The sequence below is a fragment of the Ptychodera flava genome, chromosome 13, assembly GCF_041260155.1.
Source record: "Ptychodera flava strain L36383 chromosome 13, AS_Pfla_20210202, whole genome shotgun sequence".
Taxonomy (NCBI): domain Eukaryota; kingdom Metazoa; phylum Hemichordata; class Enteropneusta; family Ptychoderidae; genus Ptychodera; species Ptychodera flava.
In genome coordinates, this window is record NC_091940.1 from 35,518,010 (window position 1) to 35,545,339 (window position 27,330).

At 42.5% G+C, this 27,330-nt stretch overlaps 1 protein-coding gene across 1 annotated transcript; it reads left to right on the top strand.

The window, feature by feature from the left end:
* The first annotated feature begins 1,418 nt into the window (after positions 1-1,418).
* LOC139148287 (zinc finger protein 26-like) lies at positions 1,419-27,330 on the top strand. Its single transcript, XM_070719646.1, has 2 exons — positions 1,419-1,553; positions 25,479-27,330. Exon 2 carries the CDS (start codon positions 25,553-25,555, stop codon positions 27,182-27,184), a length of 1,632 nt encoding a protein of 543 aa, XP_070575747.1. The 5' UTR covers positions 1,419-1,553; positions 25,479-25,552; the 3' UTR covers positions 27,185-27,330.

Below are 27,330 nucleotides of genomic sequence, written 5' to 3' on the forward strand. Positions count from 1 at the left end.
TTCATAGGCCTACAGGTACACATATCAACGAACAAAAAGGGAGAGGCAATCTGCTTGAAACCATGAAGTAGTCCGTTTGTGTCTGAATTCATTGAGGCGCGTGTTCAGTAACCGTTGGTCAAGTTTTTTCGTTCAGTAGTAAGAATCGTTTATTCATTGTTGACATCGTAATCGATCCGATGTACACACCAAATGTTTGATCGTTTGCACCTTTGCGCGTCCCCTCGTGATTGGCAGCTGTTTGAATGCTTTCATCTATGTTTGTTGGACGCTTCGAACACAGCATCGAAGCAGTTTTGGCATAGAAAATCAACTTAAAATGGAAAAAGTGAGAGAATTTCGCCAACAGGGTGATGCCACAAGTATTCACAAAACGTAATATGTTGGAACAGTGCTTTAATTTACACAATGGTTGTTGAAAGATCCAGATTTTCGGGAGCATTCGTTGACGTTGTTACCATGTGCCACTCATGTTGGATTATGAATCCCCAGGGAGATAGGGGGTGGTATTTATAGGCTCCCCCTGCCTTTAACACCCATCAAAGTTTTTGATTCACTGCTTTTTCCTCTTTGATATTAATGATTGACATCCATACGTGGACTTATCAGAGGTTGGTCAACATCGGAAAGATAGTGATGTTAATGAAAAAGGAGTAACCATTCCTATCTTTCGCGATGTTGACCAACCCGTAAAATCCCTGATAAGTCCACGGATTAGCATAATTAGTTGTGTTGACTAATTAATTACAGCATGTGTGTATGAGAGATATACGTCCTTGTAATGGAGTGTAAAATAAATAAAGAGTCACAGAGGCTAGAAACCATTTATTTTCTTTACTCCGATCAGTCAGAGCATGAAGAAAGGAGAGAAAATGATAGAGAAAACAGAGTGAAAATCTCAGTAATACTTTATGGGTTGCCTGTGATGGGGTCAGCCATTTTTTGACATCGGCAAAAATAATCCATCCCCGGCCGAAGAAGCTGACCAGCATGGTTCAGGTGTCAGCTTGTCTTGCCAGGAAATTTACTTACTAGATTACAATTTTAATGGAAAACAAAAGGCTATGACACCTTCATAATCCTCTTACAGACTAGAACAAACTCGATTCCTGGGACTCTACCCGGGGACTCTACTTACTTGATATAGTCAGATATTTTACTTTTAACACTCACAACACGTCTAAAATGAAAAGGATAAGAAATTTATTTCTTGTTTATTGTAACCCGACTAAAGTAATAAACTTTGACTCTACAAATTCCATGGTCGAGGTCCCAGACGCAGAATTCATGAAATCACAAAGAGTTTTCTCCTCTGTTGTCGGCGAGGGCGCTGCGTATATAGTCCCTCCGAACTTCTGCAAGCATTCCCTGGTCTGCTTCAATGTATTCGCAGTCATGGTCTCTGGCATTCCAGGCTTGCCTCTTCACCGCTGCCCTTGCGAACTGTTGCCACCCGTACTGTTCGAGAGACTGCAATAATAGGAAAGAAGAGGGAGTCCAACCACGGTCCGGTCCCTCTCGATCGTTGAACGGCGTCCAGTGGATGTGATTGTGTAAGTATGAACGTGAAACTGAAAGCGGCGTGGTGGCGCTTGGCGCCATGGCGTGAGTGGTCATGGCCGGCCGCACCACAGGCGCTCCTTAGCTGGGTAGTCTGCTAAGTAGATCGATTTTCGGATCGATCTATTGATCCCGTAGTCGATATGCCCGCCACTGCAACCTAAATACTCACAAGGTGTGCAACACAGTCACTCAAAAAACACACCACCCGATTTGTAAACTGGCCGTGCGCTCGCACAAAACATTCAGAACTGCACTCCCATATACCTAGTTGGATCACAAATTTAACCATCTCCTCAAAAATCACGCCGATGAATGTGTTACTCGCGTTATCTTGAAGAAATCGGCCGTGTTTTGAGACCAAGAACGGTGAAATGTGGCCTGCAGAACGATTCTACCATATGATGTAATTTATTCCACTACTGATTGGCTAATCAACGGCCAAAACAACGCCACTATGTGTTGTTGCATTGTTATATCGCCCTCTTGCGATGGGCACTTTGTTGGACTAGTTGTTCTACGCATGCTCCTCTCTCTCTCTCTCTGCATCGCCATGTTGTAGTCGTGTTAGTCTTGTTCCAGTCGTAATAAAGTTCGACGTTTATCTCCAACATCCTGTGTCTGGTTGTGGTCTTGACCTGATGGTTAAACAGGGATTGTCTCCTCATTGGCGTGGTGGCAGCGATTTACGGACCTATACGCCATTTACGAAATAACGAAGCTTTTCGAACAGACCTTTCCCATACCAGCAGCCGTCCAGACTTCACATACAGGTGGACAACCAGTCAGTAACTATAATATTACTGGGTATCACGGACGTTCGGACACTCTCAAGCTACACTCAACATGGCGAACCTTCACCGCGCACCAAAGCAATGGTGCTTAAGTAAGTCAGAAACCATTACTTCCTTTGAGAGCTGGCGCCAAAATCTCAGCTACACTTTGTCACTAGACCCTAACTTTGAACTGTTCTTGAGTGAGGGCGCCACATGGAAAGCCAAAACCAAGTCTTCCCCTCTTAGAGGATTTACTAACGATGGCGAAGACACCCCCGCTGCCAAACGCCGTACAGCACAACAAAAGGTCAACGCTCTTGAACTCATGCTAGGTCAGATCGCTAACTATTGCCCAATCATTTCCCGTAACACTATAGTTAGAAAGTCAACATCAGTGGACCATATCTGGCAAACCATACGTCTCCACTATGGTTTTCAGTCCACTGGAGCACACCTTCTGGACTTTTGTGACATTCATCTTGAACCTGACGAGCGTCCAGAGGACCTTTTCCAACGCTTGACAGCATTTGTCGAAGACAACCTGCTTCGTAAGGACTCTGGCATTACTCATAGCGGCGAGAAAATTGTCGACGATGAGGAGCTGTCTCCTTCCCTTGAGAACTATATTGTATTGACTTGGTTGCAGTTGGTCCATAAGGACCTGCCACGGCTTGTAAAACAACGATACGGAACAGAGCTCCGCACACGCACACTAGCATCAATAAAACCCGAAATATCTCAAGCCCTCACTTCCCTTCTGGATGAAATCCGTTCCATGGAGGATGCCGCTGTGATGCGCACCACGTCCTCACGACACCAAGATGCCAGCCTCAATAAACGTGCCAAACAAAGGACACGCTCCAGAGACCAGCGATCGTCCCGCTCCTGTCCTCTATGTAAACAAGCAGGCCGTCCGGATGTTCACTTTCTTAGTGAGTGCAACTTCTTACCAGCCAAAGACCGTAAATATATGGCCAAGGCGAGGCAGATTGTCAATATCATAGATGACGATACTGAGTTTGACTGTCAACCCGATGCCTTTGACGAAGTTGACGATGACATCGCCCCATCTGACGACACCCCAACTGCCATGAGGGTCCAGGTTCGTCAGTCTCCTTATCTTGATGTATTCTATGGCCATCAGACAGCCCGACTAACCATTGACAGTGGTGCTACAGGTAATATGATATGCCTGGCTGCTGCCAGACGACTGGGTGTACCAACCAAAGCAAGTTCCCAGTCTGCCCACCAAGCTGACGGTTCATCACCCCTAAATGTCACTGCAGAGACAAAGTTTCTTCTAACCCGCAATGGTGTCAAATTTACGTTTGAAGGTCTTGTCGTCGAAAACCTCGATGTGGACATTTTAGCAGGTACGCCGTTTATGGAAGCTAACGACATCAGCATTCGTCCTGCAAGACGACAAGTTACTCTCGGCGATGGCTCGACCTACACTTATGGCTCGAACCCTCAGAATACACACAACACCATTCGTCGTGCCTGTGTCTTACGAGCTCCTACCCAACCCACTACTATCTGGCCAGGAGACTTCATTGAAATGGACATTACTGGCGATTTTCACCGATCTGATGAAACCTTTGCTCTTGAGCCTCATAGAAGCCCACAGGCTCGTGGTACACAAGAAGTATGGCCATTGCCAGATGTATACCAAAGTCTGTCCGGGAAAATTCGCATACCGAATTTGTCCAGTACTCCTCAGACACTTAAGCGCAGTGAACACTTTTGCACTATCCGCCCGGTGTTCATCCCAGCCACAGATGACTGTAGTGTGACCAGTCCACCTACCCAACCAAGGAACACACGCAAAGATGTTACCCACTCTGCCTCCATCAGATTAGACCCGGATAATCAACTCTCGTGCAGCCAGCTAGCTGAGTTTCGCAAGATACACCAGGACTTTGATGACGTTTTCAACCCTTGTTTCAAAGGTTATAACGGCGCATCTGGTCCATTTCAGGCGGTCGTCAACATGGGTCCAGTCCAGCCGCCACAACGCAAGGGCCGTCTTCCTCAATACTCTCGCAACAAGCTTGTCGAGTTGCAACAAAAATTCGATGAGCTAGAGGAAATTGGTGTTTTTGCTCGCCCGGAGGATATCCAGGTTAATGTTGAATATATCAACCCGTCGTTCTTAGTCAAGAAACCCAGTGGTGGTTCAAGACTTGTCACTGCCTTTGCTGATGTAGGGCGCTATAGTAAGCCACAACCATCGTTGCTACCTAGTGTGGACAGTACACTGAACCAGATAGCCCAATGGGAGTACATCATTGCCACCGACCTCACCAAGGCATTCTACCAGATCCCCCTTTCCCGCGAATCTCTTAAGTATTGCGGTGTAGCCACCCCATTTCGCGGTGTTCGAGTGTATACACGGTCCGCCATGGGGATGCCAGGCTCCGAAACAGCCCTGGAAGAGCTAATGTGCCGAGTTTTAGGTGACCTTCTTGCCGATGGCATCGTAGCCAAGATAGCAGATGACCTCTACTGTGGCGCTAATACCGTTGAAGAGCTTTTAGTCAACTGGAAGCGTGTATTACAGGCCTTACACCTGAACAACCTATGTCTTTCAGCTACCAAGACCACCATATGTCCCGCTACTGCAACAATACTCGGTTGGATTTGGCACAAAGGCACTCTCTCAGCGAGCCGACATAGCATCGCAACTCTGTCGTCTTGCCAACCTCCGAAGTCAGTCCGCGGTCTTCGCTCATTTATTGGTGCCTATAAAGTGTTAGCAAGGGTTATACCAGGATGTGCCTCACTCCTCACCCCACTTGAAAACGCAACTGCCGGCCTCCAGTCAACCGACAACATTGTGTGGACTGATACCCTCTATGACGCCTTCTATGCAGCGCAATCAGCGTTGTCAACCAATCGGGCAATAACACTTCCCAGACCTTCTGACCAACTATGGATTGTTACTGACGCAGCTGTCAAAAGCCATGGTATTGGTTCTACTCTGTATATTTCCCGTCGCAATAAACTACACCTTGCAGGTTTCTTCAGCGCCAAATTACGAGGACGCCAGGCAACATGGCTTCCATGTGAAGTTGAAGCCCTCTGTATCGCTGTCTCTGTGACGCACTTCAGCCCATACATTATCCAGTCTCACCACAAGCCTTGTGTCCTCACAGACAGCAAGCCCTGCGTGCAAGCCTATGAGAAGTTGTGCCGTGGACAGTTTTCTGCCAGTCCGCGAGTGACTACATTCTTATCCGCTGCGAGCAGATACCAAGCGTCGGTTCGCCATCTCTCAGGCACTGAGAATATTCCTTCGGACTTTGCCAGTCGCAACGCACAACCATGCTCCACTCCGTCCTGTCAGGTTTGCTCCTTTGTGGAACGCATTGAGGACAGCACTGTCAGATCCCTGTCAATCCAGGATGTTGTCTCAGGCAATGCTCGACTTCCTTTCACGAATAGGGGTGCATGGCACGATTTACAGTCAGAGTGCTCCGATCTACGCAGAACGCATGCACACTTGACCCAAGGAACTCGTCCTTCCAAAAAGATGACTGACATCAAGGATATCAAGCGCTATTTAAACACTGTGACCATTGCAAAAGATGGATTACTAGTTGTTAAACGCTCCGACCCATTTGTACCGTCCCGTGAATGCATCGTAATCCCGCGCCAGGTTCTGGATGGTTTCCTGACAGCGATGCACATTAGATTAAGCCACCCATCTTGTCATCAGATGAAACAGATCATACGTCGCTACTTCTACGCCCTTGACTTAGATAAGTCCATTCAGCAGGTATGCTCATCATGTCACCAGTGCGCCTCCCTGCGCAAGGTTCCACGATCACTTGCCGAACAGTCTACCATGGATCCACCTGAGGTTGTTGGTATTTCCTTCGCTGCTGATGTTATCAAAAGAGAACGCCAACTTGTCCTCGTTCTTCGTGAATGCGTCACCTCTTTCACCACAGCTTGCCTTGTGGAGGATGAACGCCATACTTCACTCCGTGATGCTCTTGTGCGACTGTGTATTGAGATGCGACCACTAGATGGTCCCCCCGCCGTCATCCGCACCGACCCTGCCCCAGGATTCACTGCTCTCCGTAATGATGCTCTACTCAAGCAGCACAGACTTTCAGTTGAGATAGGCCGCATCAAGAATCGTAATAAAAACCCAGTTGTTGATAGAGCGATCCAAGAAGTGGAAGATGAACTTCTCCGTCAAGATCCACTGTGCGCGACTACCACGCCACTATCACTCGCAATAGCTGTTGCTCATGTTAATTCCCGCATCCGGTCCAGGGGCCTCTCCGCCCGCGAAATGTGGTTGCAAAGAGACCAGTTCACCAGCGCCCAGCTACCAATAAACAATCACAATCTTATCATCGCACAGCATGCTCAGCGCCTGGCTAACCACTGTGCTAGTGAACAATCCAAAGCTCCAAGAGGTAAGATTGTAACTCCTCCCCCTCTACAAGTTGGTGATCTTGTTTACTTACATGCAGACCGCAATAAGTCATCAGCCCGTGACCGTTACTTAATTATCAGTGTTGATGGCCAATGGTGTAATGTCCGAAAGTTCCGAGGTGACCAGCTTCGTCGGACATCGTACCGTGTTAAAGACTGTGAGTGTTATAAAGTACCACAGGCTACAGGCCCTCCTCCTCACCTTAGACGTGACACTACGGAAGATTTGTCGTCGGACGAGGACATCCCACCACGTCCAGCCCAGAATCCTCCTGAGCCTCCCTGCATTCCACAAGTTCTCTCTTCGCAGGGTAGACCTCCAGACCTACATGAAACTTGCCAACCTCAGAGTCAGCCTGTCGGAGACCCACCTCTTTCCTCATCGGAGCCAGCTTGTGTCGACAGTGTTCCACGGCCACATCCAGTTGACAGTCCCAGTGTTAATGCTTCCAGTGATGCCAAGGACAGTAGACGATCTTCCCGTGAGCGCAAGCTCCCAAGACACTTAAGTGACTTTATTCTGAACTTTTAGACAGTTTGAGGCAATAGTCTTTGCGTGCCCCTCTTGCGTTCTGAGACAGTTGACCGATGTTGTTAGTAGTTTAGTTCTTTGTTCTTTTCCAGGCTTGCGGACTTCTTATTTTGAGGAAAAAGTGGTCACGCCACTATGTGTTGTTGCATTGTTATATCGCCCTCTTGCGATGGGCACTTTGTTGGACTAGTTGTTCTACGCATGCTCCTCTCTCTCTCTCTGCATCGCCATGTTGTAGTCGTGTTAGTCTTGTTCCAGTCGTAATAAAGTTCGACGTTTATCTCCATCATCCTGTGTCTGGTTGTGGTCTTGACCTGATGGTTAAACAGGGATTGTCTCCTCATTGGCGCAAAGGTCATGGCAACACGTCACTGGTGTAGTATAGTTGAACCAATCAGCAGTGGAAAAAATGACATCATATGGTAGAATCGTTCTGCAGGCCACATTTCACCGTTCTTGGTGTCAAAACACGGCCGATTTCTTCAAGATAACGCGAGTAACACATTCATCGGCGTGATTTTTGAGGAGATGGTTAAATTTGTGATCCGACTAGGTATATGGGAGTGCAGTTCTGAATGTTTTGTGTGAACGCACGGCCAGTTTACAAATCGGGTGGTGTGTTTTTTGAGTGACTGTGTTGCACACCTTGTGAGTATTTAGGTTGCAGTGGCGGGCATATCGACTATACATATCAATAGATCGATCCGAAAATCGATCTACTTGGCAGACTACCCAGCTAAAAAGCGCCTGTGGGCCGCACGCATGGTCCCTCCACAAAACCTGTATAATACAAGCACTACCCCCGGGGGGTACTTCCATTATTTGCCAATATGTATACGTGCCGCCCAATGGGGTGGGTATTTCAGCAACTTGGTCTAAAATGGGGGTATCAATTCACAGTAAACCAGGGTCTAAAATGGGGTCGATTTTTGAGTGCCACACAAGAACAAATTCCAACTGTCAGTTCCCGTCTTCCTAGTGTTACGACTGACTCTTCGTAACTTGTAATTGTCAATAGATCGTCACTCACTCAAAGTCACACAATCGAGAGGTAGTACGGGGAATCGTAATACTTTCAGTAACTGGAACGCACACCAAGTAGTCAGTTTAACTCACCACTTCAGATCTTTATTACTAAGGCAGAGCGGCACCAAGTCCGTACTCAGGATACAATCATCGATCAGCAAAAACTCTCCCGAAAGTTCTCAGTTCTCCGTTCTCCCCGCTATCAAAATCATCGGCTTTCATACATTTTATCAAAATTATATCACGTTTTGACTCCATGTGACATACGTTCATTGCACGTGAAAGAGTAAACATAGGGCCAAAGTCCCTGAAGCTACTATAGACATGGATACAAAATTAAGTATTTCCTTACTGTATGAAATTATCTCACTAAGGTCATCCTACGGACAAGTAAACTAAATATTAAAGCTGTCTGACCAGCGGTTTTGAAAGAACAAGCAACTCAACAGTTGACAGAGCTCTGTTGAGTTATGTAGAGAATAACCTTTTATGACACATGTATTGATGAAGAAGGTGGATATCTTTGATTAACATTGTGAGTTCTGTTTAATAAGTTGAGACTGTACATACTCAGAGAAAGCACACTGAAGAGACAAAGGTTTGAAACTTAAGAAGTTCAAGGTCATCAAAAGCATTATAAGGAATCATGTTACACTTTCATTGCACTGTTTACACAGATTGCATAATTGCTATAAATAGCACGAGGAATCTTTATACAGCCCAGCTTTACCATAAAAACCCTATCACTTTGACCACTCTTTTAATTGACCACTCTATTTTTTTCCTCAAAAAGTAATTTTATTTTATCCTTACCAAGTCAACCATAAATGGAAATTAGAACTTTCTCTATCTCTATCTCTATCTCTATCTCTATTGACTATTTTGAGCAATTTCTTTTAGATAACATACAGGGCACAATAAATGACGGTTCAGATTATGTCAAAGTTGGGATTCAGGAAAGTTGCCTTTACGTGTTTTAATCCTCCAAGATGGTAAGCATTCACTATGAACTGTCAAAAAAAGTTGAACTTTCTGATAATTCTACACTAAAATTATTTTGGCTTTGATGATTTCCTAATTAATTCAATTATTTAAAATCATATTAATTATTTTTTTCTGGGTGAATTGATAGGGTTTATACAGTACAAGAATTACATACAATGTAAGTCAAATTTTGACCAAAAATGACAAAAAAATTCCTTAAAAATACAGATTTGCATATTTCATCACAATTTGAACAAGTCTAAGTTGGGTTACCCCTAGGGACCTGTATACCAAATAACAAAGCTGTCTGACCAGCGGTTATGAAGAAGAAGATTTTTTACCAAAAACACCTTTTTTGGCATTAATTTGCCTATTTTCAACAATATCAAAAAATTAAAAAAAACAGTTTCTCAAAATTGTATTTTTCATCTACACAACAAATATCAAATCAGTAAGTACTGCGGTTCTCAAGATATTTGAGTGGACGGACGCCTCACAAACGGACATACATACATACATACATACATACATACATACATACATACATACAGACTGACGCCGGACGGATACCCATCCCAATAGCTTCTATAGACTATAGTCTATAGTAGCTAATAAAACCATAAAAGTTATACAAGGAATGAAAGTCGGTAAAAGGTCAAAGTAATAAAATCCTAAAAAGTCGGTAAAAGGTCAAAGTGTCATCATTTTAAGGCGTTACTCTAGCACAGGGTTTTGAGCTGCACTCAATAAGCATCGATATCTTTTTGTGTGGCAGGGGAACCATGAAAGAGACCCCCTGGCCAAAATAAATATAGACTTTGTTTTAAAACACTGTCACTAATTGGTCAGAATCCCAATATATGGAAGAATTTTGCCCAATAGAAAATATCGAAACAAAGTGGCTCTACTACTACTCTCGTAACACATGTAACAGGTCGACCATGGGAAAACTAGCAGTGCCTTATTGAAGTACGGCGAGGCTGCTTGTAGTTTGGAATTTTAAAAACCACCAGTTAGACTGTAACTGCAGATAAGTGATAATTTCAGAAGCTGGACAAAACTTTGGTGAGGGTGAAAGATAGGTTCTTTCACTCAATTTTTTTAGTATTTCCAAAAATTTTTTTGGGAAATCATGGCTTGGCCAGGAACAACATAGCCGTAAATGCAGTATAGTGGTAAGCTCTGCTGGTAGCTTGGTCACGCAAATGCTTGCTTTTTACCCGATTACGTTTTTGCAAATTTTGACACTATGACTTTTGACCTGGGTCAAAGGTCATAAGGTCTAAAATGGGGTCCTAAAATAACGAGATTTTAGGTCTAAAATGGGCCCCAGGTTTTTTACGTGCAGCCACACACCCCTACCAGTCCTCAGACTGGGTAACCCCCCGGGCACTACCACCACACAGTCGCTTTTAGTTTGATAGGCGATGGCCGCTGAACGTGGGTAATGCACACCAGCTTCCACAGTGGCCATCGCTGTGTAACCACAAGTGACTGTGTTCACAACCAGGGTTCAACCAAGTCCCACTGAGGGAGCCGTCATTATGTACGGCCGGGGGGGGTCTTAAAGAATTTCATTGGAAACTCAGAAATTTCGAGTACCCCCCTCCCCGCCAATCATGATGAATTTGAGTAACCCCTCTCTAACACATATTTTGACTGACTGCCCCTCCCAGTGTACACAGCAAAGTTAAAATATCATTACAATATAAATTTGTAAAATTTACAAAAATACAGCAATATGAAGGACCTTTCAAATCCTAGTGTAGGCCTACTGTGCTAGATTATCATCTGTTATCTCATGACAGATATGAAATTCAATGTAACAACAAAATATAGATATAAAAGCTCACGCTATAACCAGTATCCAACCATATAGTATTGTCTAAATTTGGATGGATATCATGACAGGGGTTTCACCGTATCTGGCTGGGCAGAATTTGAAAGTACAGGGGTAGAACACGCTAGAAGCTGAGGGGGAAAGTGTCAGAGGAGGAGTCCCCTCTCTTGTGTGGAAAATTTTGAGAAATTGATGTGTGCAATGGTGCAGTCTGGTGCAATCCAAGAGGTGCTTTTAATCCCCCTGACGAAGTCCATGGGACTAATGGTTTTGGCTCCGTCCGTCTGTCCATCCATGCAGATATCTTAGACATGCCTAAGCCAATTTCTTTCAAACTTTGTACAAGGATAATACACTATGGCCCACATATAGGCGTTCAGTGTTTTTGGTGTTGCAGGCATAATTAGCGCTAATTTGAATAGTTAGTGATTTTTGAAAAGAGCTCTGCTTCTTAAGAGACTGCACCAAATTTTGATGAAACTTTGTGCACATGTTGATAACACAGAGCTCTAATAGAACACAAAGACATTTGTCAGTATTGTGTCAATTAATTGCTAATTTGCATATTTTATGAATTTTCATAATTCCAGTAATATTTCAATAAATACTGACTCAAATTTGTTGTAACTTCTTACAGATGTTGATATACGAAAGCTGTAACACTGTGCTTAGCAGGATCATGTCATTTAATTGCTAATTTACATATTTGATGAATTTCTGTAATTAAGGAAATATGTATAGACATACTGCAGCAAATTTGATGAAACTCAGTACAGAGGTTTAGCACACAGTATTGACTAATAGGGAAGAAAATATTTAGCCGTATGTTGTCAATTAATTGCTAATTTGCATATTTAATGAACTTTTCTAATTCGTGCGCTATGTCCAGAACTGCACCAAATTTGATTAAACGCTGGACAGATGTTTATCTCTTTGTACTCTAATACTGTGTGAAGACATTAAGCAGTATCATATAGATTGATTGCTAATTTGCATATTTAATGAACTTTGATAATAAGTTCGATATGTCTAGAAATTCTACAGCAAATTTGATGAAACTTGGTACAGATGTTGATCTCAAAGTGTCGTAGTAGCAAGCAAACACATCTTGTCGTATCATATCAATTAATCATGTATTTGTATATTTAATGATTTTTAGCTCATAATTGGTATGTGTATAAATACCAAAGTAGAGCTTATATGGTGAGTTGGTGGCATGTGTATGTATGTTAGTACAGTGTTCGCGGTGACTTTTTTCTCCTCGCATACGGCATACGCATTAGTCTGCTGAAATTGCGTAATGGTTATATTTGAGTGTGTAATTTCACTTCTGCTCTCGATTGATGAAAAAACTGACTGCAAAATACAATGTGCCGTTCAATAAACCTACACTACATATTCGGATGGGACGATGTAAGATTATTTGAATGGAAACAGTTTAACAAACAACTTGAACTCTGTGTTTCAAACATGCTGAAATGTAACAGCGAAGGTATACATGTGACCTTCAAAACATATCAGGCAACCCAAAGTTAGAGTTATTGCAGCTTATCCAGTCTTGATATGCCTTTTAACAGCGGATTTCTGTACATCGGCCGAACCACGGGTAAATGCATTCCGCTTTCCATTTTCACATGATTGGACGTACAGCAGTGTCTTGTTGTTGATTACATCAAAACGTAACCATGGATATTCAGTCTTCCACTGCTCTTAGTAGCCTGCGTGTGGTTATGGACGGGATTTTGGTAACCGGTGCATCATCATCACGGCTAACGGTTTCACCGTGGCGCAGATCCCCTGTTGTTGTATTGGCGATAACAGCACAATACATCGTGGATTCCGACATGGGTTCAATTTCACTGCGCTTCTACGTGTTCTCCATGTTGGGTTGCCCGGTAGTGTCTTTCGATCTACTCTGAATCATTTTTTTCACAGACTCATGGAGAAAAGTTGAAAGAAAATAGTTGTTTGCTTTGACGCCATGCTGCATGTGTGCTTTGATCAAATTTAGGGACAGTGAGACGCGATGAGAGTGCACAGTTGGCATTTAATATGTTGCAACATATCTGTCAATCACTCACTTTGTGTTATACGTTACTGAAACTATCGCTCGCCTGAAAATTAGCAACATAATTCACAGGCACAGCTGACATGATAACGTTCCTTTAAACTATGATGCCAATTTTTCAGACCACACCCAGAGAATCCGAAACTTGCCACACAAAATGAGTGATTGACAGAAATGTTGCAACAAATTTAATGTCAAACCAGGCACTCATCTCGTCTGGTTGTCGCCTAAGCTCAGTCGCAGGGAGTGCTTTAGGAAACATTTTTACTGTTTTCCTTTGTGTATAGAAAACGCATAACAATGGAAAAAATGCGTAGAAAGTCAATTTCAATGCGTAAATACGCACATTTTTTGCGTAAACGCGAACTCTGTTAGTATATGCGGATGTATGTCCGTCCACATAAAAAACTCCCAAAGCGTCGTACCTACCATCTCTGTATTTGGTGTACAGGTGGACCCAGAGGTGGAGATGTGAATTTGTTCAAATACCGTACTCGTCTGAGTATAAGCATTACATCCATGTATATGCCCTACCCTATTGTAACTCAAAGACAGAAAAGTTAAGAGAGTATATTTGATCATGAAACTTGGTAAAATTACTTTAAGATAAGAAAGAAACTATTAAAAGATGTTAAAACGATGGGAAACTGCAGTTCCCTTAACAGCATCGTAAGGAAAATGACACGTCTTTCCAGTACTTTCTTGATTCTTTGACCCCGCTCATCCCCGTCCCCTAAATAGAATAGTCTCACTCACATCCGCCATTGTTTATTTTCATTCACGGCCACAATGTTTTCATCCTCTAAACATGCAGTTTCTTTTGTTTGAAACAATTATCCTTAAGACTTTTTTCTGGTGACATTTACAATTTTCACTGCTATGTTGTTATTTTCACAAGATGTAGGCAGTTTGATACTGGTATATTGAGTTGCCTTTCCATGTAGGCAATGCATGCCAGTTCACATTACTGTTGATCAGCGGCATACATGACGTCTTTGTTTCAAGTTTGCGGTTTTTTCGATGCTGAAATTTCACTAAAATATCACTTTTGTATTAAGAGATTGTGTAATCAATTTCTTTTGATGTGTAAGTTGATTTTTAAAGCAATACAAAGGTCGAGTGGTGTTGAAAAAATTGTTCATAAAATTAGCATAAATTAAGCGTCCATGGCAGATAACATGGGGTTGCTCGAGTATAAGCCCCTCCCCTAGTTTTACCGCCGTTTAGTGTTGCCGAACTGGGGGCTTATACTCGGACGAGTACGGTAAACATATCAGTGTCAAAAATATGTAAATGAGGTAAGAAAAAGGGAAAATCCTGCAAATATTCAGAAGTGGTGGCAGTAGCTGAAACAGCCTTCTCCACTGGATGAGTCATTTCCTGTCATTGTTCATGAACTGATACATATTGGCAGACCTGCTGAAACCAAGAGGGACTGTGTTGAAACATTCCTCTGCTGTGCATGTTCCTAAAGTTGACCTCCAGTACCTTAAGTTTCAGACCTTATTCAGTGTTGGTGCTAGGAATTTTTTCATCTTAGTCACAGTCTGTTAGAGTGGCTAAAACGATCAAATTTATTTTAGCCACAAGCAAATCAATTTCACATACATATTGCACAAAACCTACTTTCAATAACGTTTTTACTTTGTTATCCACATGTTTGCCCAGGGCAGTTGTACATACACTTTAATTCCTCGACAGATAAACTGCTGAGCACATTTTCTGCTGTGGCTGCAGATAATAAGGACCAGGAGCAAAGTAAGGCAGATAGTCTATGTAGCCGACACGAACATGGGGTTACACGAAAAATATGTAAATGAGAAGACAATAATAGATGACACGGGCCTCTGCCCTCTTGGCAACTTACTTGACAACTGGAAAGTTGGTGGGGCCCCCTGACAGCTTGCCAACTTACTTACTTGCCAACTTTCATGAGTCTAAGTTGGCACAGGCCCCCGCCAACTTGGCAACTTACTTGCCAACTTTCAGGGGTGGAAGTTGGCGGGGACCTCTGCCAACTTGCCAACTAACTTACTTGCCAACTTTCATACAGGGAAGTTGGCGGGGGCCTGTGCCAACTTGCCAACTTACTTGCCAACTTTCATACAGGGAAGTTGGCTGGGGCCTGTGCCAACTTGCCAACTTACTTACTTGACAACTTTCATGGGTGGAACTTGGCAGGGGCCTGTGCCAACTTGCCAACTTACTTACTTGCCAACTTTCATGGGTGGAAGTTGGCAGAGGCCTGTGCCAACTTGACAACTTACTTGTCAACTGTCATTCAGGGAAGTTGGCAGGGGCCTCTGCCAACTTGCCAACTTACTTACTTGCCAACTTTAATGGGTGGAAGTTGGCGGGGGCCTCTGCCAACTTGCCAACTTACTTGACAACTTTCATGGGTTGAAGTTGGCGGGGGCCTCTGTCAACTTGCCAACTTACTTACTTGCCAACTTTCATGGGTGGAAGTTGGCGGGGGCCTCTGCCAACTTGCCAACTTACTTGCCAACTTTCATACAGGGAAGTTGGCGGGGGCCTCTGCGAACTTGCCAACTTACTTACTTGCCAACTTTAATGGGTGGAAGTTGGCGGGGGCCTCTGCCAACTTGCTAACTTACTTGCCAACTTTCATGGGTGGAAGTTGGCGGGGGCCTGTGCCAACTTGCCAACTTACTTACTTGCCAACTTTCATGGGTGGAAGTTGGCGGGGGCCTCTGCCAAATTGCCAACTTACTTACTTGCCAACTTTCATGGGTGGAAGTTGGTGGGGGCCTCTGCCAACTTGCCAACTTACTTGACAACTTTCATTCAGGGAAGTTGGCGGGGCCTCTGCCAACTTGCCAACTTACTTACTTGCCAACTTTCATGGGTGGAAGTTGGCGGGGGCCTGTGCCAACTTGCCAACTTACTTGCCAACTTTAATGGGTGGAAGTTGGCGGGGGCCTGTGGCAACTTGCCAACTTACTTGCCAACTTCGATGGGTTGAAGTTGGCGGGGGCCTCTGCCAACTTGCCAACTTACTTACTTGCCAACTTTCATGGGTGGAAGTTGGCGGGGGCCTCTGCCAACTTGCTAACTTACTTGCCAACTTTAATGGGTGGAAGTTGGCGGGGGCCTCTGCCAACTTGCTAACTTACTTGCAAACTTTCGTGGGTGGAAGTTGGTGGGGGCCTCTGCCAACTTGCCAACTTACTTACTTGCCAACTTTCATGGGTGGAAGTTGGCGGGGGCCTCTGCCAACTTGCCAACTTACTTACTTGCCAACTTTAATGGGTGGAAGTTGGCGGGGGCCTCTGCCAACTTGCCAACTTACTTGACAACTTTAATGGGTGGAAGTTGGCGGGGGCCTCTGTCAACTTGCCAACTTACTTACTTGCCAACTTTCATGGGTGGAAGTTGGCGGGGGCCTCTGCCAACTTGTCAACTTACTTGCCAACTTTCATGGGTGGAAGTTGGCGGGGGCCTCTGCCAACTTGCCAACTTACTTACTTGCCAACTTTAATGAGTGGAAGTTGGCGGGAAGTTGGCGGGGGCCTCTGCCAACTTGCCAACTTACTTGACAACTTTAATTCAGGGAAGTTGGCGGGGCCTGTGCCAACTTGCCAACTTACTTACTTGCCAACTTTCATGGGTAGAACTTGGCGGAAGCCTGTGCTAACTTGCCATCTTACTTGCCAACTTTCATGGGTGGAAGTTGGCGGGGGCCTGTGCCAACTTACCAACTTACTTACTTGCAAACTTTCATGGGTGGAAGTTGGTGGGGACCTCTGCCAACTTGCCAACTTACTTACCTGCCAACTTTCATGGGTGGAAGTTGGCGGGGGCCTGTGCCAACTTGCCAACTTACTTGCCAACTTTCATGGGTGGAAGTTGGCGGGGGCCTCTGCCAACTTGCTAACTTACTTGCCAACTTTAATGGGTGGAAGTTGGCGGGGGCCTCTGCCAACTTGCCAACTTACTTACTTGCCAACTTTCATGGGTGAAAGTTGGCGGGGGCCTCTGCCAACTTGCTAACTTACTTGCTAACTTTCATGGGTGGAAGTTGGCGGAGGCCTGTGCCAACTTACCAACTTACTTGCCAACTTTCATGGGTGGAAGTTGGCGGGGGCCTCTGCCAACTTGCCAACTTACTTACTTGCCAACTTTCATGGGTGGAAGTTGGCGGGGGCCTCTGCCAACTTGCCAACTTACTTACTTGCCAACTTTCATGGGTGGAAGTTTGCGGAGGCCTGTGCCAACTTGCCAACTTACTTGCCAACTTTCATACTGGGAAGTTGGCGGGGGCCTCTGCCAACTTGCCAACTTACTTACTTGCCAACTTTCATGGGTGAAAGTTGGCGGGGGCCTCTGCCAACTTGCCAACTTACTTGACAACTTTCATGGGTGGAAGTTGGCGGGGGCCTGTGCCAACTTGCCAACTTACTTACTTGCCAACTTTCATGGGTGGATGTTGGTGGAGGCCTGTGCCAGCTTGCCAACTTACTTGCCAACTTTCATGGGTGGAAGTTGGCGGAAGCCTGTGCCAACTTGCCAACTTACTTACTTGTCAACTTTCATGGGTGGAAGTTGGCAGAGGCCTCTGCCAACTTCCCCATTGAAAGTTGGCAAGTAAGTTGGCAAGTTGGCAGAGGCCCCCGCCAACTTCGGCCCATGAAAGTTGGCAAGTAAGTAAGTTGGCAAGTTGGCAGAGGCCCCCGCCAACTTTCCCATTGAAAGTTGGCAAGTAAGTTGGCAAGTTGGAAGAGGGTCCCACGAACTTACTAACTTCCACAACTTGGCAAAGGGTGCCACCAAGTTCCACGCATGAAAGTTGGCAAGTAAGTAAGTTGGCAAGTTGGCAGAGGCCCCCGCCAACTTCCCTGAATGAAAGTTGTCAAGTAAGTTGGCAAGTTGGCAGAGGGTCCTACGAACTTGGAAACTTCCACAAATTTGCTATTGAATTATGTAACAGACATAGCCACCATTTTGTTATTTCAGAGTTTGAAGTTGTACCCAAGAGGGGGAAGTTGGTCGACGAAACCTGACACTTGTACATTCTGCATATCATTAGCATCTCATCTTCGGCTACATGGACTGTCTGCTGGAAGTTGGCGGGGGCCTATGCCAACTTGCCAACTTACTTGCCAACTTTCATACAGGAAAGTTGGCGGGGGCCTGTGCCAACTTGCCAACTTACTTACTTGCCAACTTTCATGGGTGGAAGTTGGCGGGGGCCTCTGCCAACTTGCTAACTTACTTGCCAACTTTAATGGGTGGAAGTTGGCGGGGGCCTGTGCCAACTTGCCAACTTACTTACTTGCCAACTTTCATGGGTGGAAGTTGGCGGGGGCCTGTGCCAACTTGCCAACTTACTTGCCAACTTTCATGGGTGGAAGTTGGCGGAGGGCCTGTGCCAACTTGCCAACTTACTTGCCAACTTTCATACCAGGAAGTTGGCGGGGGCCTCTGCCAACTTGCCAACTTACTTACTTGCCAACTTTCATGGGTGGAAGTTGGCGGGGCCTCTGCCAACTTGCCAACTTACTTGCCAACTTTCATGGGTGGAAGTTGGCGGAGGCCTGTGCCAACTTGCCAACTTACTTGCCAACTTTCATACCGGGAAGTTGGCGGGGGCCTCTGCCAACTTGCCAACTTACTTACTTGCCAACTTTAATGGGTGGAAGTTGGCGGGGGCCTCTGCCAACTTGCCAACTTACTTGACAACTTTCATGGTTGGAAGTTGGCGGGGGCCTCTGCCAACTTGCCAACTTACTTTCTTGCCAACTTCCACCCATAAAAGTTGGCAAGTAAGTAAGTTGGCAAGTTGGCAGAGGCCCCCGCCAACTTCCACCCATGAAAGTTGGCAAGTAAGTTGGCAAGCTGGCAGAGGCCCCCGCCAACTTTGGCCCATGAAAGTTGGCAAGTAAGTAAGTTGGCAAGTTGGCAGAGGCCCCCGCCAACTTCCCCATTGAAAGTTGGCAAGTAAGTTGGCAAGTTGGCAGAGGGTCCCACGAACTTGCTAACTTCCACAACTTGACAGGGGCGCCACCAACTTCCACGCATGAAAGTTGGCAAGTAAGTAAGTTGGCAAGTTGGCAGAGGCCCCCGCCAACTTCCCCATTGAAAGTTGGCAAGTAAGTTGGCAAGTTGGCAGAGGGTCCCACGAACTTGGAAACTTCCACAAGTTTGCTATTGAATTATGTAACAGACGATAGCCACCGACTTGGTATTTCAGAGTTTGAAGTTGTACCCAAGAGGGGGAAGTTGGTCGACGAAACCTGAAACTTGTACATTCTGCATATCATTAGCATCTCATTGTCGGCTACATGGACTGTCTGCCCAAAGTAAAGCTCCAGGTCCTTTGCAAAAATTGTCTGTCCTTAATTAAAAAAATATGTATTATACAAAAATTGGTCTTAACTGCATTCAGATCTATATTTCATGAATGCTGGTGAATAAATTCTTTATTCAATAGACAGGGACAAACAAACTTCTGTTTATTTTTAACTTTTATTATGACACAAACAATGTAACAAAGAGAGTTTCTAGAACAAAACTTGCACATGTCATAAAAAAATCGTCAAAGTCTAATCATTGGCCATGATTGTTCCTCTTTTTAGCTACTATAGTCTATAGAAGCTATTGGGATGGGTATCCGTCCGGCGTCCGGCGTCAGTCTGTATGTATGTATGTATGTCCGTTTGTGAGGCGTCCGTCCACTCAAATATCTTGAGAACCGCAGTACTTACTGATTTGATATTTGTTGTGTAGATTAAAATTATGATTTTGAGAAACTGTTTTTTTTAATTTTTTGATATTGTTGAAAATAGGCAAATTAATGCCAAAAAAGGCTTTTTTTGTAAAAAATCTTCTTCTTCGTAACCGCTGGTCAGACAGCTTTGTTATTTGGTATACAGGTCCCTAGGGATAACCCAACTTAGATTTGTTCAAATTGTGATGAAATATGCAAATGTGTATTTTTAAGGAATTTTTTTGTCATTTTTGGTCAAAGTTTGACTTACATTGTATGTAATTCTTGTACTGTATAAACCCTATCAATCCACCCAGGAAAAAATAATTAATATGATTTTAAATAATTGAATTAATTAGGAAATCATCAAAGCCAAAATAATTTTAGTGTGGAATTATCAGAAAGTTAAACTTTTTTTGACAGTTCATAGTGAATTGAGGATTAAAACATGTAAAGGCAACTTTCCTGAATCCCAACTTTGATATATTCTGAACCACCATTTATGTTATCTAAAAGAAATTGCCCATAATAATTTGTCATGATAGGGTGGTCAAATAAATAGAGATAGAGAAAGTTCTAATTTCCATTTATGGTTGACTTGGTAAGGATAAAATAAGATTACTTTTTGAGGAAAAAAATAGAGTGGTCAAAGTGATAGGGTTTTTATGGTAAAGCTGGACTGTAAGATTCCTCATGTGCTATTTATAGCAATTATGCAATCTGTGTAAACAATGCAATGAAAGTGTAACATGATTCCTTGTAATGCTTTTGAAGACCTTGAACTTTGTGAGGCGTCCGTCCACGCAGCTTAAGATTCTTTATAACCTGACAGATATGCTCTTTTTTTATGACGTAAATTTTTGATTTACGCAAGTCTTGTTTACTTTAATTAGAATGTAATTAACTCTCGTTTATTTGCTGTTATAGACTAATATAGTCTGATGAAATATGCAAATCTGTATTTTTACAGAATTTTTTTCCATTTTTGGTCAGGCCATCCTGAAATGAGCTATCAAAAATATCCACCTTCTTCATCAATACATGTGTCACAAAAGGTTATTCTCTACATAACACAGCAGAGCTCTGTCAACTTTTGAGTCACTTGTTTTTTCAAAACCGCTGGTCAGACAGCTTTAATATTTGGTTTACATGTCCCTAGGATGACCTTAGTGAGATAATTTCATACAGTCAGGAAATACTTAATTTTGTATCCATGTCTATAGTAGCTTCAGGGACTTTGGCCCTATGTTTTAATTTTTTAACATGATTTAAAATCTACTGTTTATGACCATTATCTGGTGATCTGGATAAAATTACAGTAATTGCCTGACTATGCAAAGCATTGTCCATAAAGCATTAAAGAAAACTATTGATATTAAAAAATTGCTTAGGTTCTGAGACTTAAGGTTTTGAAACATTTAAAATTCGCAAACTCGCCAAAAAATTAAATGGGCAGTTCGTCAATATGACAAATCTGTGATCAACTGGGCTTATCCTCTAGAGTCTCACATTTACCATCATGCTATGCACAGACAAAAACCTTGCTGTATACTTTATTCGACCATAGTGTAGACCGTGGTTCATCAGTCTTTTTCTTCTCGGTTGTTTTCTTATTTTCTTTTTTTTTGTAAAGTAGAAGCTATTTTAAACCTAGTTTCTTTCCCAGGTGAGAACAATCAATAAACTGTTTTTAGTTAGTAATTGTAGCTGCCCACTAGACACATCGTACCGTGCATTCGTAAAGCATTTGCATTGTTTGGGTGTCTCGAAACTACCAAACTACTCAAGCCGTACAAGGACTGGAGTATACAAACTGGGGATCTTGAAACTTTTTCGCACATGGTCATTTTAGCTCTGGTCAAAGTCCAACGCCATCACTTCAGTCTGTCAGTTGCATGCTCAGGAACTCTGCTGTCAATCATTGGCCGACGAACGACAGAGCAACAAATTATTAAATGACTGAGTATTTTGATAATCTGACCGATATAAGGGTTATTTTGATGACGAAACTGGCGTGATCAACGATGGTGCACGCTGTTTGCAATACGTTGTGCTGGCGTGAACTCAATTACCGTTGCACCCTGACATAAGTAACCAGGTCAAATGTTTGGCAAGAAAAATTTGTATTGCGGAAAATAACGTACATTTATTTGTAAAAACGACCAGTTGTTAGAATAGTAGGCTGCAGAAATAATCCAGTTCATATTTTGGGTCAGTCACAAGGAACTCCTGCATGTAAAAATTCTTGGTCCTTCAGGAAAACAGTTGGTCTGGGAACTGCAGGACTGACGTGAATTTCGAAGGTAATGTCTTGGGTCAATGATCCCAACACAGCACCTGGTCACGAGCTTTCGCCATGCATGACAAAGGCGTAGCAATTTTTTCGCCATGTCGGACATTTATTCACAATTTGTTTAAAATCCAATCCAATATGGGCATCAGTCACAGAAAGGGCTTTGGTAACTGTATTTCCTTTTTCATACGCTTTATATCAACTTCAATTTTAGTCACTTCCAGTAACAATTTCCTAATTACAAGGGGGACTATGTCATTGTCAGTGACTTGTTAATTTGTTTTTTCACTGAGTGAAACTGTTAGAACACCCCCTTTTGGGAAGAGCACGAGAGAAGGGGCTCCCCCTCTTGCATAGAAAATTTTGAGAAATTGCTGTGTGTAATGGTGCAATCTGAGAGGTATTTCAATTTATTTTGCGCTCGGTAAAACTATTTGAAAATGACATTGAACACTAATATTTTTAGTCCCCACTAGAACCGACAAAGTAGAGACTTGTAGATGGAGTTGTGTGCATCCGTGTGTCCACGGAGATATCTCATACATGTATTGACTGATTTCTTTCAAACGTTGTACAAAGGTAATGCACTTCAGCAGACATATGCACGTTATATTGTTGTTGGATACAATCCAATCTGGCCGCTTGGCAGTCATTTTGTTTCATGGAGTTGGCATTGTCAAAAAATTGTATCCCGTAGGTATTTTTATATACCAAAAATCAGACCTTTAGCTCTATTGGCTTGCCCAGAATGTACCGTATGTAGGCCTGTATGTATGCATGTCTGTATGTATAAACATATGTATGTATCTTTGTATGTATGTCTGTGTGTATGTATTTATCTATGAATGTATGTATGTTTGTCTGTATGTATGCTTGTATGTATGTATGTATGTATATTAGTATGTATGTATGCATGTCTGTATTTTTTATTTATCTGTCAATCTGTATGTATGTGTTTTTTTTTGTCCGTATGTACATATGCATGTTATCTGTGTATGTATATATATACATGTATGTATGTCTGTCTGTCCATCCCTCTGTATGTATGTATGTATGTACGTATGTATGGCTGTATATGTCTATGTATGTATCTATGTACCGGTAAGTATGTGTCTATGTACGTATGTATGTCTATATGTACATTTTTGTATGTATGTCCACATCAAAAACCGCAACTCTCACAATCTTAGTGTTAGGTGTGCAGGTGCAGCATAGGATGGAGTGGTGACATTGTTGATTGAACATGCTTTTGTCAAAAATATGCAAATGGTGAAATGGCAAGGTTACATTAGTAAAACTGCCAAAACTCTGGATTTGTAGGTCAGATTAGGTCGATATATATTTCACATCTTCTTTTCTCAAGTCCTATTCAAATGTGTAACTTCTGTTGGTATACTTTAAGTTTGTATTTTTTATGAATATTTTGGGGAATTTTGCTCCTGACCACCTAAAATAACCCATAGCAACATAAAACATGTTACTAGTGTAACATAGTCATAATTGGTATTGATCTGTATAAAATTTGCTCACGAAAACAATTCCAAGGTTATTTTCAATCCCCTATTTATACAACTTCTAGTCCACTGTAGTCTCACTGATAACCCATCCTGTCCAAGTAATCCTGCATGTTCCTGCATGTTTACTCAAACGAGAACAAGGCAGTTTCAGCATATTTCAACACATGTATCCTGACAAAGTGTGTACACACACAAGTGACTATCACCCACTACTGGACTTGTGACTTGAAAGTGCATTTACAAACACATTTCCACACTTTCAGCATAGTAAATTGACAAAATTTATATTTGATGGGGGAATATGTCATTGAAAATGACTTGTTATTATTTTTTTGCATGATCAGTATTTGAATCACAATATCAAACAACCAGACAATGACAATACATTTAGTAAAAAAGCCGTTCTCAGTTTGCTAGAGATTGAAGACCAAAGAATATGCAGGAATGGAAAATCTGTGACATTCCCAGTTTTGTCAACTTGTGTCAAGTCAATCCAGATATATAACCCTAATTAGGAAAGTTCATTAAATATGGAAATCAGTAATTAGCTGAAGTAAAACTGCTCAATGACTTTCAATAATGTTTAACGTAGTGTTGCAAGTTTTGTCAAGTTTGATCATGTCAATCCAGATGTAAACTTTATTAATAAGGAAAGATCCTTAAATATGCAAATTAGTCATAAGTTTATCTAAAACTGCTAAAACAACTTTCATTATTGCTATAATAGTGTATCTCAAATATACCTAGCAAGTTTCATCAAATTTTGTCAATAAGAAAAGTTCATTAAATATGCAAATTAGGAATTGGCTGAAGTAAAAGTGCTAAATGACTTTGGATCCTCTCCAAGGACTTGTAATTAATTAAAGTAACCGTTAACAAGTGGGGACTGTGTCATCAATGATGACTTGTTGTCCTTTTACATGTTGTAGATAGTGGCTTTCAGAATTTGGGGGCAGATACCGATATCCTGACGAGAGCCATTTTATGAATGCATACCCTGCAAGTTTGTCTGCACATTTGCAAGGATAAGTTATTGGCAAAGGACAAAAAACACTTCACCTGGAGAAGCAATATGTCTTGTGCCACCTTTTTTGCCTCATGTACAGTTTTTGCTGATGAAATTTTGATAAAATGTAGAGATTAACCCCTGTTTTTGCAACCAGCATAATTTTTACCCTTCAGTTTGTAAAAAATGTACAGTTTTGGCGGCAGTATTTGGGCCAAAATGTAGACTTTTTTAACCCTTTTCCTGCCAAGTCCATATTTCACCATCAGGTCAAGATGGTTAAAATTAATGAAACACAACATATTCCATATGGTGTATTTTAACAGAATACTGTACATTTGAAGGCTGTTGAAAACGTAAATACGGTAAACTTGATTTTTTTGGACTAAAGATGCTATAACATACCAAGCCAAGTGGGTGAAAATACGTCATGTTTTGGCTCAATACCGCTTTTTACTGACTTGGTTGATGGGGAAGTGATACTGTCTGGCAGGAAAAGGGTTAAAGTTATGTACTTGTTCACTCCACTGTCAGCAATGTGCAGCTTATCAGATATATGTGATTGTCTGCCGTCATCCCCAGTCAATGGTGACCTACTTCAACTTTTTCACATTCGCAGCTTCTCCAAAACAACTGGTCTGATTGCTATGAAACTTTTTTGCAAACAATCTTCTCTGAAGCTTTGTCCATTTACTTTCAGGTATGACGCAAAGAAGTTTTTGTAATGTTGCACCAGAAACAGAGAGACCATACGTGTGGCAATAATATACGAAGATGAGGCGATTCACTTGTAAAGTGTGTAGTAAGAGTTTAACAAGGAGTAACCATCTGCAAAGACATCTAAGGATTCACACAGAGGAAACACCTTTTGTTTGTAAAGTATGCTGTAAGAGTTTTACACCACATCAACACCACATCAACACACATAAAAATGAAAAGCCATTTGTCTGCAAAGTGTGTGGCAAAGGTTTCACTGTTAATGGAAGTCTGAAACTTCATATGCTGACACATACAAATGAAAAGCCTTTTGTCTGCAAAGTGTGTAGCAAGGGTTTCACACAAACTGGAAATCTCAAAACTCATATGCGGACACATACAGGTGAGAAGCCTTTTGTCTGCAAAGTGTGTGGCAAAGGTTTCACTGTTAATGGAAGTCTGAAACTTCATATGCTGACACATACAAATGAAAAGCCTTTTGTCTGCAAAGTGTGTAGCAAGGGTTTCACACAAACTGGAAATCTCAAAACTCATATGCGGACACATACACATGAGAAGCCTTTTGTCTGCAAAGTCTGTGGCAAAGGTTTCACTGTTAATGGAAGTCTGAAACTTCATATGCTGACACATACAAATGAAAAGCCTTTTGTCTGCAAAGTGTGTAGCAAGGGTTTCACACAAACTGGAAATCTCACAACTCATATGCGGACACATACACATGAGAAGCCTTTTGTCTGCAAAGTCTGTGGCAAAGGTTTCACTGTTAATGGAAGTCTGAAACTTCATATGCTGACACATACAAATGAAAAGCCTTTTGTCTGCAAAGTGTGTAGCAAGGGTTTCAGAGATAATGGACAATTGAAAGTTCATATGCGGAAACATACAGATGAGAAGCCTTATGTTTGCAAAGTGTGTGGCAAGGGTTTCACACAAACTGGAAATCTCAAAACTCATATGCTGACACATACACATGAGAAGCCTTTTGTCTGCAAAGTGTGTGGCAAGCGTTTCACACAAAATGGAAATCTCAAAACTCATATGATGACACATACACATGGGAAGCCTTTTGTCTGCAAAGTGTGTGGCAAGCGTTTCACAGAAAATGGAAATCTCAAAACTCATATGATGACACATACACATGAGAAGCCTTTTGTCTGCAAAGTGTGTGGCAAGCGTTTCACACAAAATGTATCTCTCAAAACTCATATGATGACACATACACATGAGAAGCCTTTTGTCTGTAAAGTCTGTGACAAAGGTTTCACTGTTAATGGAAGTCTGAAACTTCATATGCTGACACATACAAATGAAAAGCCTTTTGTCTGCAAAGTGTGTGGCAAGGGTTTTGCACGGAATGGACAATTGAAAGTTCATATGTGGACACATACAGGTGAGAAGCCTTTTGTCTGTAAAGTCTGTGACAAAGGTTTCACTGTTAATGGAAGTCTGAAACTTCATATGCTGACACATACAAATGAAAAGCCTTTTGTCTGCAAAGTGTGTAGCAAGGGTTTCACACAAACTGGAAATCTCAAAACTCATATGCGGACACATACAGGTGAGAAGCCTTTTGTCTGCAAAGTGTGTGACAAAGGTTTCACACTAAATAGAAATCTCAAAACTCATACGCGGACACATACACATGAGAAGCCTTTATCTGCTAAGTGTGTGGCAAGGGTTTTGCACTGAATGGACAATTGAAAGTTCGTTTGTGGACACATATACAGATGAGAAGCCTTATGTCTGCAAAGTGTGTAGCAAGGGTTTCAGACATAATGGACAATTGAAAGTTCATATGTGGACACATACAGATGAGAAGCCTTTTGTCTGTAAAG

Bases quoted from the DNA above. Each gene is read 5' to 3' on its own strand.
- LOC139148287 (XM_070719646.1), top strand. From the start codon at position 25,553: ATGAGGCGATTCACTTGTAAAGTGTGTAGTAAGAGTTTAACAAGGAGT.